This window comes from Chrysemys picta, chromosome 1, assembly GCF_011386835.1.
Source record: "Chrysemys picta bellii isolate R12L10 chromosome 1, ASM1138683v2, whole genome shotgun sequence".
Lineage (NCBI taxonomy): Eukaryota > Metazoa > Chordata > Testudines > Emydidae > Chrysemys > Chrysemys picta.
The window spans coordinates 353524985-353541817 of record NC_088791.1 but is presented as its reverse complement, the minus strand read 5'-3'; the positions used below and the strand labels follow the sequence as shown (position 1 = coordinate 353541817).

At 46.0% G+C, this 16833-nt stretch overlaps 1 protein-coding gene across 1 annotated transcript; it reads right to left on the bottom strand.

Moving 5' to 3' along the window:
• Nucleotides 1-4904: 4904 nt before the first annotated feature.
• On the bottom strand, nt 4905-10216 carry LOC103307312 (olfactory receptor 52N4-like). Its single transcript, XM_065587471.1, has 3 exons — nt 9217-10216; nt 5515-6288; nt 4905-5014 (listed from the first exon to the last, which is right to left on the bottom strand). The coding sequence occupies exons 1-3, from the start codon at nt 10214-10216 to the stop codon at nt 4905-4907; spliced, it is 1884 nt and encodes a 627-aa protein (XP_065443543.1).
• Between the last annotated feature and the right edge of the window lie 6617 nt (nt 10217-16833).

The window sequence follows — 16833 nt, the reverse complement described above, 5'->3', positions numbered from 1 at the left end:
GGAGAGGTGGGAATCAGTGCAGTGGGAAGGTTCTGGTTCTACTTTTCCAGCTAGTCCAATTGGTGTTTCCAATCTCCCACTTTCTCCTCAATTTATTGTTATTTTAGTTCCATAGCCCTCCTGTGGTCAGCCTCCTCTCTGGCAGCGTCTCTCTGCTTTAGCTCCAAAATTTTCCGATGCTATTTTTCTTTTTCTGCTGCCTGAAATCTGAATAGCTCCAATTTCACAATTGTTTCACTATTTTCCCTCATCTTGCTGCTTTTCTGTCCCTACTTCCCTTTCCCAAAATAAGAAACAGGAAGGAACAAGCTGGCAACCTCTTTGACTGACCTCCAGCCACCACACTTAACATCTCACTTAAAATCTCCACACCAGTGTATCAAGTGCAAATCTCTCTCAGAACAACAAGTTGTGCATTTCACACTGCTCGCTGCACCACTGTGACGGACTTCCCCAGGGTGCATCCTGGAACTGGAGCACCGCTGAGCCCTCTGGCATACCAGTCTGGGAACCGTCTCACACAGTGATAATGTGAAAAGCTGCAAACCCCTGCAGGTCCTGCACTCACACAAACATTCTCAGGAAGGGACACACCCAGCAGAGTTACATGAATGTTTTTGGCAGTCACTCAGGGGTCAACAATAAAGAGGCTCCAGCCAATTTCCCCAAATATACCCAGCCTAGGATCTCAGAACTGTACCATATTGTCCTGGTCAGAAACCTGACCAGGGTAAGTTTATTACCCAGTCTGTCCCTCCTTCAAAGTGGAGAGGAGAATGTACCAGCCCCGGAACAGTTTTCCCTTCACACTTCAAACAAAAAATTGTGTTTTTGGTAAAAAAACAGGGATATGAACTACTGAAAGATAGATTTAAGTGATTCTAAGTAATAGCATACAGCTCAAAGTAGATTACCTAAGAAATAAAGCAAAATTGTAATCTGAGTTCTATAAGCTAGACAGGATTTGAATCAAGCAGTGTCTCATCCTGATGGTTCCAACAGTTCACCAATCTTCCATAAACACTCTGGGATTTCTCCTTTTCACCCTCATCAGTCAAAGCCTTTTCCCTCTAGCTGTGTTTTCAGGTGTTCCATTGTGGGGGGAGTGAGACCAATTGGTGACGCTTGTTCTCCCTTTCATAGCTTCTGCCATACAGAGGGAACTTCATTGTCCCAAACAAAGATCCTAGCACAGTTAGTGGAGATGTTCAGGGGCAAGATGGAGTCCGGTGTCACAGGAGCTGGTCACATGCCCTGCATGTTTCAATGAGTCATAACAGGGGCTGTTACCCATATTCTAGCTAGAACATCTTCAGAAAAGTCCATCAGGTGTGGATGAGCTTCTTCCATGGCCCACTGTGTTCATTGACGGGCCATAAACTTGAATAGTCCATTCCCAATGTGCTGGCTAGACCAGATGTAAACTGCCTTGTGGGACTTACAACAGAAGCAAACACATCTGACATACAGGTACATAGTCAATATTCGTAACTTCATGTACAAAAATGAGACATGAATACAGATAGGATAATCATCTTCAGCAAACCATAACCTTTCCATCGACACCTCACATGACATATTGTGTACAAGCTTTGTTGCAATTATATAACAGTGGTGAATTTGGGGTTGCCAGGGTGTTACTTTGGGGTACAGTGTGTCAGAGCAATATATCTATAGAACTACAGCTCTCTGAGATCTAATTTTGTATTTTTATATAAGACATACACCCATGTTCTGAAAAAGACTGCATTCTGCTCTGTACCACAGGAGGAAAGCAAGCCAAGATACAGAGAAAAAGAAAAGGAAAGAGTGTTTTCCCTGCTACCCATCACATGTACAATACGTGACCCCCTGAAAATGTCCCTATAACTTTCCTTGTTTAGTGAGAGTCACCTGAACTTTCTGTTTGTCGACCTCACCCTAACACACATCACTGGATCAACAGACCTTTTGTCACAGCATCTGGGAAGCTATTCATCTGGTCAGTCATCATCATCATCATCTTCATGGCAAATGTTAAAGCAACGTAGCCTCCTTGAAAACCAAGCGCTGTCCGGATCAATCTCTGGAAAGGGGTTGAGGTAGTCAGGTTGTATATTCGCGCAGTGGCAGTCATATTGTGCCACCGAAGTTTGGCACAAACATGATCACTGGCCTTGTAGTGGCATTCCTCAGTGTGCCCATTTCAGAATACCTGGTCTTTCACTCTAGTAATGTGTCCCCAGCCTGAAAGCTGCCAAAACTGACACAGCTGATGAGGGCACTTGCTGGGTTCAATATATGTGATCTTGTGCTACCCCTTGATACGGACCAGCTGCTGGAGACCATCAGCAAACAGTATGTTTGGAATCATTAAAAAAGGGGTAGAGAATAAGATGGAGAAGATCTTATTGCCCTTATATAAATCCATGGTACGCCCACATCTTGAATACTGCGTACAGATGTGGTCACCTCATCTCAAAAAAGAGATACTGGCATTAGAAAAGGTTCAGAAAAGGGCAACTAAAATGATTAGGGGTTTGGAACGGATCCCATATGAGGAGAGGTTAAAGAGGCTAGGACTTTTCAGCTTGGAAAAGAGGAGACTAAAGGGGGATATGATAGAGGTATATAAAATCATGAGTGATGTGGAGAAAGTGAATAAAGAAAAGTTATTTACTTGTTCCCATAATATAAAAACTAGGGGCCATCAAATTAAATTAATGGGCAGCAGGTTTAAAACAAATAAAAGGATGTATTTATTCACACAGCACACAGTCAACCTGTGGAACTCCTTGGCTGAGGAGGTTGTGAAGGCTAGGGCTATAACAGGGTTTAAAAGAGAACTGGATAAATTCATGGAGGTTAAGTCCAGTAATGGCTATTAGCCAGGATGGGCAAGGAATGGTGACCCTAGCCTCTGTCTGTCAGAGAGTGGAGATGGATGGCAGGAGAGAGATCACTTGATCATTGCCTGTTAGGTTCACTCCCTCTGGGGCACCTGGCATTGGCCACTGTCGGAAGACAGGATACTGGGCTGGATGGACCTTTGGTCTGACCCAGTATGGCCGTTCTTATGTTCTTATGTTCACTGAACATGTCAGCCCAGAGTTCCTCACCCTTCCTCAGCCCCGACATTTTGCTTCCATCAACGGGAGCCGGGGTCCCCCTTGTTCTGTAGATCTGCAGCGTTGTAGCAAGCCTGCTGCCAAGAAATCCCCACAAAGGCTGCAGACGGGAACAGGGCAGCAGCTGCTGCTGTACGAGCGCCCACATCTTTTGAGCAGCCTCCAGCCCTGTCTATGAAGCTGCCACCTGTCCGGTTTGCAACTGCAGGTTGCTTGATGGTAATGGCCAGGGTAGCTTTACGTGGATTAATAACCAGAGTAATGCACACTGCCTTCATGCCCAGCCAGATCAGCTCTCAGAGGCAGCGATTCACAGCGCTACACCTGCAATTGCCACTGACACTGATGGAATAACAGCCCCTTAAGTGTTTGTAACTGGCCCCTAGGATTGTATGTACATTACAAGTGGCAGAGAGAGGGAGGCTGTTCTGAGGAGCACTACCCAAGGGAGAGACAAATCATCTCCTTGACCCGAAACCAGCACTGTCTGGTTCAGGAAACATTTTCTTCAGGGATTCTGGCTGGATCAGTCCAGAAACCAGACCACTTGCGGAAACACCGAGGGCAGAGGAGCAATGTTTGGGTGAAGAGAACAATTTGTGGACACCTCCCCACCCAGCCCCACTCCCCTTCCACACACAGTCCCCTAGCATCCGTGTAGCAGCTCCAGGTTTCCTGTCACAGCCTCGCTTAAGCTCCCGCAGCTCGACACCTACCAGGCAGGTATGTTTGGGTCCCACACACTGGACCCATGTGCTTTTGAGTCAGAGCAGCATTCAGGACCTGTGTCTGGCTCTGCGTTTCTACACCCACTCTGGGGTGCGGCGTCCGTTCTAGCGCCTCCCTCTGGAAGTGGAGACTTGCATGCCAGGGCCCTGAGACTACTTTTGGCTCAGCTCCCGCAGACTCTCCAATTCCTTCAACACATGTTCCCAGAGCTCCCCCTTCGGCACACTCTGTTTCCAGTTTCTCTCTTTTGGGGCCCATGAGTCCTAAAGCGAACACGCCCAGGCCTTGCAAAAGGGGTTGCTAAAACAATTCCTCTACTTTAGACAGCACAGGAGAAACCAAGATCCAGGTAAGCACAATACAACACCTGTACACCATTCCTTGCATCTGTGTCCTCACCACCTGAAGCATTCTTTGAGATTTTGTCAGAGCCCTCTGGGGTTTCCGGCCACCTCCTGAAACTCCTGGCTTCTCCTCCAGCTGGAGTCTGTCTCTCTGCTGCAGCCAGAGCCCTGCAACCAAAAAGTCCCCTCTGCTGCCTGTGTGCCTCTCCCCTGCTTCTTCTGGCTCATTCAGTCTCTGTTTTTAAAGGGCTGGACCAACCCCTTCTCTTTGTGTTCCCTATTCTGAGAAGGTTCCACTTCTTCCACACCAACCCCTTTGCAGAGAAGTTGGGGGAAACTGGCTTTATCTAGAATGCAGTTACTTTGAACAACCTATGTATAGATACATGTCTGTGCCCCAGCCTCCTGTCCCTGACTATGAGGAGTATGAGTGAAGAGTAAAGTAAAAGCCCAAAGACATAAGGATATAGGCACTTCATACAATCAAACGTGAGTTAATAGGGTTCCCACCCATCTGGGTTTTGCCCGGACAGTCATGTTTTTGGCTTCTGTCTCTAGGTGCCATTAAGGGTTTACAGGTAAACAGATTTCAACCAGAAATTCTGGTCAAAAAGGGGACCTGGCAGTATCCGGTTACTGCGGGGCGGAGAGAGGCATTGGGTCGTTAACCCACGGCAGCCTCTGCTCAGCTGTGGCCACCTCCTACCTGCAGCCAGGCTCCTTGTCAGGCTGCAGCAGCTCCCTTCCCAGACATGGAGCAGAAGGAGCCCAGGTGTGGGAGGAAGGTGGAGATTATCCAACGAGTGGCGTGGTGAGGGGAGAAGAGGGATGGGCCTGGAGGGAAGAAATGGAGAAGGCTGTGGAGACACGAGCAAAGAGGTGCAAAAATGGGTGGGGCCTTGAGGGAAGATGTGGAGCAGGGGAAAGAAGCGGGGCAGAGGTAGGTCTCAGGGCTCCAGTTGCCATCAATTAGAATGATGGCAACCCTATGAGTTACAGAATTGTACAAAGACCAATTACTCAGTTTGTCATGCTGAGACAGCAGGGCAAGGTCAGGAAAGTGTTTAATGTCTATTTGACTGTCCAGTCAGTGATTCAGGGAAGAGGGTCCTGCATCATATCACCAGCCAGCTCTGCACGGAGCTCTGTCTGAAAGCCAGAGCACCAGGAAAAAACATTATTCCCTGTATGAGTAAAGTGCCAGAGCAGCCTGTCCCGGGTCTGTTTGGTCCTTAGCCCGTAGGTGATGGGGTTTAGCATGGGGGGACACCAGGAGGTACACACTGGCCATGAGAACATAGAATTGCAGGTCCACACTGTGGCCAAAACAGTACGTGAGGGAGGAGAAGATAACTGGGATGTAAATATTAAGATGGCGCAGAGCAGGGAGCAGCAGGTCCCAAAATTCTTGAGCCGGGTGCCCTTTGTGGGGAGGCTGAAGATGGCGCTGAGGATCTGGATATAGGACACGACGATAAAAATCACATCCAGACCAGTCACCCAAATTGCCACCGAGAGACCATAATAACTACTGATGTGGGTGTCAATGCAGGCCAGCTTCACCACAGCCCTGTGCTCGCAGTATGAGTGGGGGATGATGTTTGTTCTACAATATGTCCACCACCTCGCCAGGAAGGTATAGGGCAGTACGAGAATGCCACCATGTAGCACTATGTCCGGGACAATTTTGGTCACCACAGGGTTTGTCAGAGTGGCAGAATGGCTCAGGGGATCACAGATGCCCACGTAGTGATCCAAAGCGATGGTCACGAAGATCCCAGACTCCATCACTGAGAACGAGTGAATGAAGTACAATTGAGTGAGGCAGGCAGTGAAATCGATCTCCCTGGAATTGAACAAGAAAATGCTGAGCGTTTTGGGCAGGATGGATGTGGACAGGACCAGATCGCTGCTGGCCAGCATGCAGAGGAAATAGTACATGGGTCCATGGAGGCTTGGGTCCATCTTCACAATGAACAGGATGGTGAAGTTCTCAAAAATGGCTATGGCATACATGGTGCAAAAGATGCAGACATTGGCTGCCTCCAGTCCAGGAATGTCCATCAGGATGAAGGTGGAGGGGTTGGTCAAATCGGTTGTGTTGGAATCTGACATGGAGTAGGGGAGAAGGTGTCCAACTCTTTCGCAGAACAGTGACTCCTGCATGTACCGTACGTTCCCCTGACTTCCTGTATGTGCCCAGGCTCTAGGGGATGGATGCAGTACAATGCCTGGATGGAGAGACAATGTTAATATGAGACACTACATACACTCCTGGAGGCTATTCTCATGGCTGAAGCAGATGGTGGCTCTTCACACACTAAAAATGACATGTTCATTATTTAGATAAATGAATTATGAACAACTGACCCTACTAATACCAATTCCAGAATTGATGGTGCTCCATGTGTCAATAATTTCTACATGTCATGGTGTGGATAACTTTAAGAAGTACCAGCAGGCAACAAGAGTGTGGATACTGGTTATCCATCATTGTTCCTTAATGCAATGAAACCCAGGCTAGAAATTCCATGCTGTAGGGAGTTCCCCATTCATCCGATTGCTCAAAATCTGAGAGTGGAAAAAGAATGGAAAGGATTACATTCAGATGGAGAAACAGAGAATAGTTCGCAGCTAGGAACAGATATAGATACTTAATGCTTCAAAAGAGCTAATTCCTCAAAGCTGAGGCAAATTACCAACAAAACTCATTGGTAGGAAAATTTAGGACAGAAAAATGGTAATAAAACTTAGGAGTTCTTTAAGAAGAGTTTATTAGATAGCAAAAGCCACAATTCCACAGTTAGGGAGAACTAAAAAATTGGCTTACTGTCAAAGGGAGGGCAGCAATGGAGAAGCAATATATAACATATGGGGGGAAAGGGGAAATAGACAACAAGTAATACAAATTGGAATTTATGAAAATTGATAAGGAACATGAAAGGTATCAGGAAAAAATCTGTGCTTGGAAGGGTTAAGGATAAAAAAAGGATGTTATTAAGTATATTAAAAAAATACATCCTGTTAAATGTTTAGGCCAATTACTAGAGGGAGAAAGTAAATTTGTTAATGTTGCAGAAAAGGAAAATATGTTCGAGAAATATTTTTGTTCTGCGTGTGGAAAGAAGCAGTGTGAGGTACTCAGATCACTTGACGCAATGAAATACTTTCCAATCTCTGATCAGTCAAGAAGGGTGGTAAACAGCATCTAGAGTAGAACCTTAGAGTTACGAAGTGATGGATCAACCACACTTCTTCTTCAGAACCACAAGTGTGCAATCAGGAAGCAGCCGAGCCAAATAACAAGCAAATACAGGATAGTCTTAAACATAGTACGGGAAAACATTCAGATACAAAAATGAACACTGTACAGTATCAGTAGAGCACATGTTAAATGGGCTAAAAACTGGCTAATTGATAGATCTCACAATGCAGTTGTCAGTAGACCATTGTCAGGGAATGGGGGTGTTTCCAGTGGAGTTCTGCTGGGATCAGTTCTAGGCCTGATGCTATTCCATACTTTTATCAATGACATGGAATGAAATACAAAATCACAGTAGATAAAATTGGCAGACGACCCAAGGATTGGCATAATGGTAGCTGTAGTAGGAAGAGAGCCAGAGACATAAGCCCCTGTATCAGAGGCCTGGTATGAGGCAGGGCCTGCTCACAGAATCTGGAAAGAACAGGGCCTATATTGCAGAAATAGACATTCCTAAGAAATCGTTGTTGCTACTACAGTTATGCAATTGTAACAAATCCTGCACAAAATGTCCTGTCAAGTGTCAATGGGAAAGTTATGATTTCCTAGGTATGACTATCCTCTTTATATGCATGTATCATCTTTGTGTCTGAAGTTATGATGTACTGGCATCATAGGACCACTGCCAGTTCATGGCCAGAGCAGTGGGGTTCGGGGGTCAGGCCTCATGGTTCCTATTCTCAGCCCTACCGCCTACTCATTGTATGGCCTTGAGTAAATCACTTTGCCACTGCGTGGCTCAGTCCGTCCATGACATGGGGATCATACTGCTAGCAGCCAGATAAAGAGATTGTAGATGTAGTGATCAAAAGCATCACACAGAGCAAATGTTAGACTCAGCTACACAGTTCAGCTTCAGCCCCTGGGCAATGGGTGCCGTTCCAGATAAGGTGCCGTTTATATGTGTAAATACCTCGCTAATGGTAGCTGTGCCGTTTATCTCCCTCCCTGTGAGCTACCAACACCACCCCGGCCTCTGCCCAGCATCCCGCCTTCCCACCTAACACAGGGGCTGATCCTTCCACCACTCTCAGCTGCTGTCCTCCTAACTTCAAAGCTGATCCCTTGCCCTGCCCCCAAGGACTGGCTCAGGGCAAAGGGGTCCCAGCCCATAATCATTGCATAGATCCTGCCTGCTATAGTCTCCCAGCCGGGAGTAACAAATGGGATCTGAAAACTAAAGAAATAACGCACACAATGGTCTCTTCCCTCAGGACTTTGTAGCCAAGTTTTAGGGCTCACAAGCTGTATGACGCACAACCTCACCCACCAGCCACTCAACCCTGCTCCCAACCCTCAGCTGCTTTTACGTGATTTCCTGGTGTCCCTCTCCACTCCTGACCGGCCTGTCGGCCCCAGCACTGCTTGCTGCTGCACTCCCTGCAGGCTCCTTGTCAGGCTGCAGCAGATCCTGTCTCAGCCCCAGAGCAGAGGGAACTCAGCTGGTGAGGGAGACTCAGCGAGTGACGGGGGGAGAAGAGGAGTGAGCGAGAGGGTCAGCGCCTTGCGGGGAAAAGCGCAGAAGTGGGTGGAGCCTTGAGATGAGATGTGGAGCAGAAACTGGGCATTGGAGGGAGAGGCAGGGCAGGAGGTAGGACATCAGGGGTCCAGTTACCAGAAATTAGCAAGGTGGCAACTCTATGAGTTAATGAGTTGTACACAGACCCATTCCCCAGTTTGTCACGCTGACAAAGCAGACTAAGGTCAGGAAATGATTTAATGTCTCTCACTGATCAGCAAGTGATTCAGGGAAGTGGAACAAGCACCAACTCACTACCCAGATCTGGACAGAACTTGGTCTGAGAGCCAGAGCACCAAGAGACAATTTTTGTCCCTTTATGAGTAATGAGCCGGAGAAGCCTGTCCCGGATCTGTTTGGTCCTCACCCCATAGATAATAGGGTTTATCATGGGGGGCACCAGGAGGTACACATTGCCAATAAGAACATGGAAATGTAGGGGCACATTGTGGCCAAAACGGTACGTGAGGAAGGAGAAGAGAGCTGGGATATAAAAGGCTAAGATGGCGCAGAGGTGGGAGCCGCAGGTCCCAAAAGTCTTGAGCCGGGCGTCCTTTGTGGGGAGGCTGAAGACTTCCCTCAGGATCTGGATATAGGACCCAGCGATAAAAATCACATCCAGACCCATCGCAAAGAATAACACAAAGAGTCCGTAGTAACTACTGACACGGGTGTCAGCGCAGGCCAGCTTCAACACAGCCATGTGTTCACAGTGTGTGTGGGGAATGATGTTGGTTCTGCAATATGGCCATTGCCTTGCCAGGAGGAAAGAGGGCAGTATGATCATGCCACCACGCAGTACTACGGCCACACCGATGTTGGCCACCACAGGGTTTGTCAGGGTGGTAGAATGTCTCAGGGGATCGCAGATGGCCACATAGCGATCCAAAGCCATGGCCACGAAGAACCCAGACTCCATTACTAAAAAGCAGTGAAGGAAGTACATCTGGGTGAGGCAGGCACTGAAATCGATCTCCCTGGAATTGAACCAGAAGATGCTCAGCGTTTTGGGCAGGATGGATGTAGACAGGACCAGGTCAGTGATGGCCAGCATACACAGGAAATAGTACATGGGCACATGGAGGCTTGGCTCCGTCTTTACGATGGACAGGATGGTGAAGTTCCCCAAGATGGCTATGACATATATGGCACAGAAGGGGATGGAGATCCAGACATGGGCTGCCTCCAGGCCAGGAATGCCCAGCAGGATGAAGGTGGAGGGGTTGGTGAAGTCGGTTGTATTGGAATCTGACATGGAGTAGGGGAGAAGGTGTCCAACTCTGAGGTAGAACGGTGTCTCCTGCACGTACCGTACATTCACCAGACTTTCTGTATGTGCCCAGGCTCTAGGGTGATGGTAACAGTACAAAAGCCTGGGTGGAGAGACAATGTTAATATGAGAGACTACATGCACTACTGGTGGCTGTTGTAGAACATGGTTGAAGAAGATTCATCACTCTTCACATACTGAAAATGACATTTTCATCATTCAGATAAATGAATTATGAAACACTGACCCTATTAATGCCAATTCCATATTTTATGGTCCTCCATTTGTCAGTAATTCCTACACATCGTGGTCTGGGAATCCTTAATAGGCACCAGCAGGAAACCGGAGTGTGGATACTGGTTATCCATAATTATTCCTCAATGCAATGAATCCCAGGCTAGAGAACTCATGCTGTAGGGAGTTCCCTATTTAGCCCGTTGCTCAAAATCTGAGAGTGAAAAAAACCAAAGCTTTGCCAAGACATGTACCAGGGGAAACATTCCAGCTAGAACACACCTCAGGGAAAAGACCTGGGTGTCATTAATAGAAGCTCCACGAAAACATTTGTTCATTTGCAGTAGTGGCCAAAAGCGAGACAATGTTTGCATACCTAAGAAATGGGATTGAGAATAGGCTGCTCTGAACACGCTCTCAGTTGTGGTCACTCCGTCTCTATGAAGGATATAGCAGATAGAAAGGGGATTTCTGAGACAGGCTATGAGAATTGGGGAGGCTGTGGGATGTGGGCAGACTGAAAAGTCTGGGACTGTTCAGAGAAGAGACAAATAAGGGAGTATATGATAGAGGAGAGGAAAATAAACAATGGATCTGATAACTTTCAAATGGACAAACAGAGAACAGTCCCCTACCAGTAATATCTATAGACACTTATTTTTCAAAGGGGCTAATTCCCCAAAGCTGAAGCTAACTGATTGGGAGGAAAAAATTAGACAGAAAACTTGGAAGGAAAGATGGGGATTCTATTGGAAGATTTTATTACATAACTAGAATTCCACAATTCCACAGTCAAGAAAGTGGACAACTTTTACTAAAAACCTGTACAGTTAACTACAATACACACCTGGTGAAGTGAAGAAACAGATTGACAGAACGAGAAGGCTACCCAGAAGTCCCCTACTACAAGAAAGGCCCAACAAAGAAAGTAACAGATCGCCACTAGCTGTCACTTATAGCCCCCAACTAAAACCTCTCCAGCGCATCATCAAGGCTCTACAATCTATCCTGAAAGATGATCCCTCACTCTCACAGACCTTGTGAGACAGGCCAGGCCTCACTTACAGACAGCCCCCCAACCTGAAACAAATACTCACCAGCAACGACACACCACAGAACACAAACACTAACCCAGGAACCGATCCCTGCAACAAACCCCATTGCCAATTCTCTCCGCATATCTATTCAAGGGACACCATCATAGGACCTAACCACATCAGCCACACCATCAGGGGCTCGTTCACCTGCACACTACCAATGTGATATGTGCCAGCAATGCCCCTGTGCCATGTACATTGGCCAAACCAGACAGTCTCTACACAAAAGAATAAATGGACACAAATGAGATGTCAAGAATTATAACATTCAAAAACCAGTCGGAGAACACTTCAGTCTCCGTGGTCACTCAATAACAGACTTAAAAGTGGCAATTCTTCAACCAAAAAACTTCAAAAACAGACTCCAAAGAGAAACTGCAGAGCTGGAATTAATTTGCAAACTGGACACCATCAAATTAGGCTGGAATAAAGACTGGGAGTGGATGAGTCACTACAAAAACTAATTTCCCTGTATTCATTTCCCCCTACTGTTACTCACACCTTCTTGTCAACTGTTTGAAATGGGCCACCCTGATTACATTGGTCTCATTACCACTACAAAAGTGATATTTCCTCCCCGGTATTCTACTGTTGAAAATAACCCACTTCCACTTTAATTGAATTGTCTCCTTAGCACTGACCCCACACTTGGTAAGGCAACTCCCATCTTTTCATGCACTGTGTATGTACCTGCCTACTGTATTTTCCACTCCGTGCATCTGATGAAGTAGGTTTTAGCCAACGAAAGCTTATGTCCAAATAAATGTGTTAGTCCCTAAGGTGCCACAAGTACTCCTAGTTGTTTTTGTCAATAAAGAAAGTAGATCGGGCATTTATATTTACTGTGTCTCACAACACACGGACAAGGGAACATTCAATTATTTTGAAAGTCTGAACATATAACACTGATTAGAGAAAATTGTTTACATAATCCATATTTGGGCTATGGAACTCCTTACCACAGACATTATTGGAGCGAAGAGCTTAGCTGAATGGCATTCACAAATGGATTGGCCATTGCAGGTGGCATGGGTGGCACCACCATTAGTTAAGGCTGTCTGACACCTTCAATTAGCAGACCTCATTTTCAGTTGCTTATAAGTTTACCAAACATTTACCATTTGGACTGAAATTTCCCATGCTGGGTGTCTACTTCCAGGTGAATTGTATTTTCAAAGTTTAAGAACAAACAGTTCAGCTGCCTTCTTGAAGATATCTTGCCCATGTGGAAAAAATTCTTATATTTTTTCCAGTGAGGACCATTAGAACCTCCATGCTTTCCAGCAGATAAAATAGCCTCCCCTTGTGACTCCCCTGCCATAAACAGCCAGAGCTCTGAGATGCAAGAGGAGGAGGTGACAGTCTCTGTGCATGAACACACAGCTGGCTACTGAGGTTTTTATTCAGTTCTTTCTCCAAGAAAAGTTTAGCCTCAAAGGGGCCTGATTAAACTATGGGCCGGGGCCTAAGAATTTTGTATTGTACATCTAGTAACACCTTTCATCCTCAAGGATTCACTGTGCCACTGAAATGCAGCTGCCTTCGGGCTAGAGGCCATCAGCAAAAAGGGACATTTTGGCCCATGATATTGGAGCAAACTCATTACCTGTGAAAAGTGCCCTGGGATGTTTAATGGCTGTGCAGAGCAGAAAGGACCACAGACCTATTCTCTATCCCACCGTGTGCTTGTTGTTGCACCAGGCTTGTCGAGCAGGTGAGCTCTTCAGTGACAGATGGGTACCTGTGAATTCTGAGGCGGAAGTATCTTACCTGGGAATCCCCCTTAGGCAGCCATGTCCCACACCTCTCTCACCCCAGCATCGGCCGCAACATCTCATGCCGTGAGCCAATACAGTTGTGTGCACTGTTTATAACAGAGCTCTGTGCAATCCCAGGGTAATTCGCTCAGCCTCTAGGGATGAAGCGGCATCTGAATGAAAACAGGCTGGACACTGGAGACACAATAGCCAATGTCTTTCTTTCCATGTCTGTGCTTCTGTGCTCTTTATCCAGCTTTGGGAGTAAACAGTAATTAAGGAACCTTCCCAAAGGGACATGACTGCTCTTGGGCTCTGTGATGAGTCACAGAGGAATTGGCTGCTCTGTGAATTTGTGTATATTTAACAATTATAGTGTATGAGTAAGAAAAGTAGGGATAATTCCTAGGTGTCTTCCAACCCTAATCTCCTATGATTTTATGGCCTGGTGGATGCTCAGCACCTGTGATAGTCAGGACGCTTTGGGTTCCTAAACATGCATGGATGTGCACCTAGCCCAGGATCCTGGCTCTGGTTCCGGATGCTTCAGATTAAGGTGTGAGTAACTAGGCAGATGTAGGATATTCTGTTCTCCCCCTTGTAATTCTTCTTAATCTCTAAATCAGATCTGGAGATCTGGTTCCAAAAAGAACTAGATAAGTTCATGGAGGATAGGTCCATCCCTTGCTATTAGCCAGGATGGACTGGGATAGTGTTCCCAGTCTTTCCTTGCAAGAACCTAGGAATGGGCAATGGGGGATGGATCACTTGGTGATTACCTGTTCCGTTCTTTCCCTCTGAGGCACCTGGCATTGGCCACTGTCAGAAGACAGGATACTGGTCTAGATGGACCTTTGGTCTGACCCAGTGTGGCCGCTCTTATGTTCTTATGAGAAAGATGCCTGAGGGGAGACACGAGCACTTTCTGTAGGCACACAGGGCTGTCGCTAAGGGCTCAGAGACCAGTCATTCCCATCAGTAACTATCACCATACCATGCGGCACGTTTCATTGAAAGGTCTTCAAAATACTTAGCAAAAGTCACTATGAACATAACCCCATTACACAGATAGGTAAACTGAGGCAAAGAAGATGTGACCTAGCCAAGGTCACACAGAGAATGTCAGACAGAACCCAGGAGTCCTGAATTGCCTCCTGTAGCAACCGTCTCTTCGTCATTAACTGAGCGCATGAAAAGAAGGAAATGGACTCATGCTGTAGCTTGGCCTGTTCTTTGGGTGGATGTGATGGATTTCCCTGGGGTGCCACCTTGAACTGGGGTACCACTGACCACTCTGGCATACCGATCTGGGATCCATCTCATACTGTGATGCTGTGACATGCTGCAATCATCTCCAGCTCTTGCACTTACACAGCCATACACGGACAGGGACATGACTGCTTTCACTAGCCACTAACCAACAAGAGAGGCTCCTGCCAATTTCCCCTGGATCCTCAGCCTAGGACCCCAGAGCTGTATCATCTTGCCCTGGTCAGAAGCCTGACCAGTGTAAGTCTATTATCCAGTCTGACCCTCCATCAATGTGGAGAGGACAATGTACCAACCCCTGTTCCTGAGTATAATTCTATTTTGCATTTCAAACATTGAAGTGTTGCACCACAGTCAAACCCACATGTGTTATTGCACAGTTCTGTGTACTTTTTAACACCTTGAAGATAAGCCTAGTGATCTCAAAAGTCAGGAAGTGTGCCTTCTCGCTAGAAAACCTTTCTTTGTATCTGTGCAGGATTGTTAACTATTGTGCTTTTCCCACTCGTGATAACTCGATACAGATATTCATCAATGCCATGAGTTGGGGTGCCTCAGTCTCTCCTCCCACACAGCAGACCAGGTTTATTATGGTTTCCCTTCTGTGACAAGCTTTAAGCCAGTTTACAGGTGTTAGCTGAGAAGCAGTATCCCCATAGGACTTCTTGTTTACTACACCTAGCATACCTAAAAGCTTTTCAGAAAAATCATGCATGTTACATCTTATACTCCAGTAGGGGTGCATGGCCAGGGAGCTGGGAAATTGGCTAGAGCTTCCATGGTTGGTCCATGAGTGGCTTAGGTAAAGCACTCAGGTAACTCAGTTTGGTGTGTGGTGCCACCTACTGTGGTGTTGGGTGATAACAGGGACCGGAGAGGCTGGCTTGTCAGGCTGCATCAACTCCCATCCCAACTGAGCTCCCTCTCCTCCAGGGCTTGGCTGGGAGTTGATGCAGCCTGACAAGGAGCCTACCTGAGGGTAGGAGGCAGCCCTGGTTAATGACCCAATGCCTCCCTCCCCCCTGTAGTAACCAGACACTGCCAGATCCCTTAAAGGAACCCAGCCTTGGGCTTTTTCTGAGACAGTCAAGTCAAATATGATGAGGATCACTGAGAAATGTTTTTCATCATATAAAAGTTCTACCAATTCCAAAGGATCTGACACATTATCCCCCAATTCAATGAATATAAATACATGCTTACAGCCAATTCTTATTAACTAAACTAAGATTTAGTTAAAGAGAGGGGGGAGGGATAGCTCAGTGATTTGAGCATTGGCCTCCTAAACCCAGGCTTGTGAGTTCAATCCTTGAGGGGGCCATTTAGGGATCTGGGGCAAAAATCTGGGGATTAGTCCTGTTTTGAGCGGGAGGGTTGGACTAGATGACCTCCTGAAGTCCCTTCCAACCCTGCTATTCTTCTAAAGAGAGAGTATTGGTTAAAAGATCATTGTACATACAGACATGAATAGAGTTCTCAAGTCAGTTTCATGATAGAGATGGTGAGCTTTAGAGTTGCAAAGAGTTCATTCATAATTAGTTCATAGGTTGCTGTCCAATATCAGGGTGATCCAGGATGGAACAGGAGACCACAGTCTTATGGCTCAAGCTTCCCATGATAAAGCTTAAGCAGATTTGAGATGATAGGATCAGGGCTCAAGAATTCTTTTATAGACCACTGTCAGGCTATGATAGTGAAGAAAAGTAACTTTCAAGTAGAATTACCTATTTCCTATGTATACACAGGTAACTAGTTCCATTCATCAGCAATTCATAAGAAGTTTACTACAAACTTCAAAGAGAAATATAAACCATGAAATTATTACACCGAAGTTTCATTTAAATGTTAGTATTTCCTTTTGATCTTTCAAGCGACAGATATAGCAACAGAGAGGAACCATCTGTTTACATGGTTAACATCTAACAAGACGTAAGTAAATGCATACAATTAATATTCTCTCTAATTCTCTAACAATACAGATTTGCATTTCAAAACTCTAGTCCATTTACCACAGCTCCGTTAACTATTTAAAAGGAATGGCCCTAATTACCATTTACATACTTCTCTAATGTGCCTTTAAAGGTTGAATTTGGATCAATCATGCTGCTAGAGTCAGGGTGGAGACATCTGTCTATAAATAGGTTCATCATTAAAGACTATCAGCAATGATGAAATAGGTTCATCATGAAAGACTTTCTTTAGAAGAAAGGAGTAACTGCATTTTAGATAAAACCAATTTCCTCCA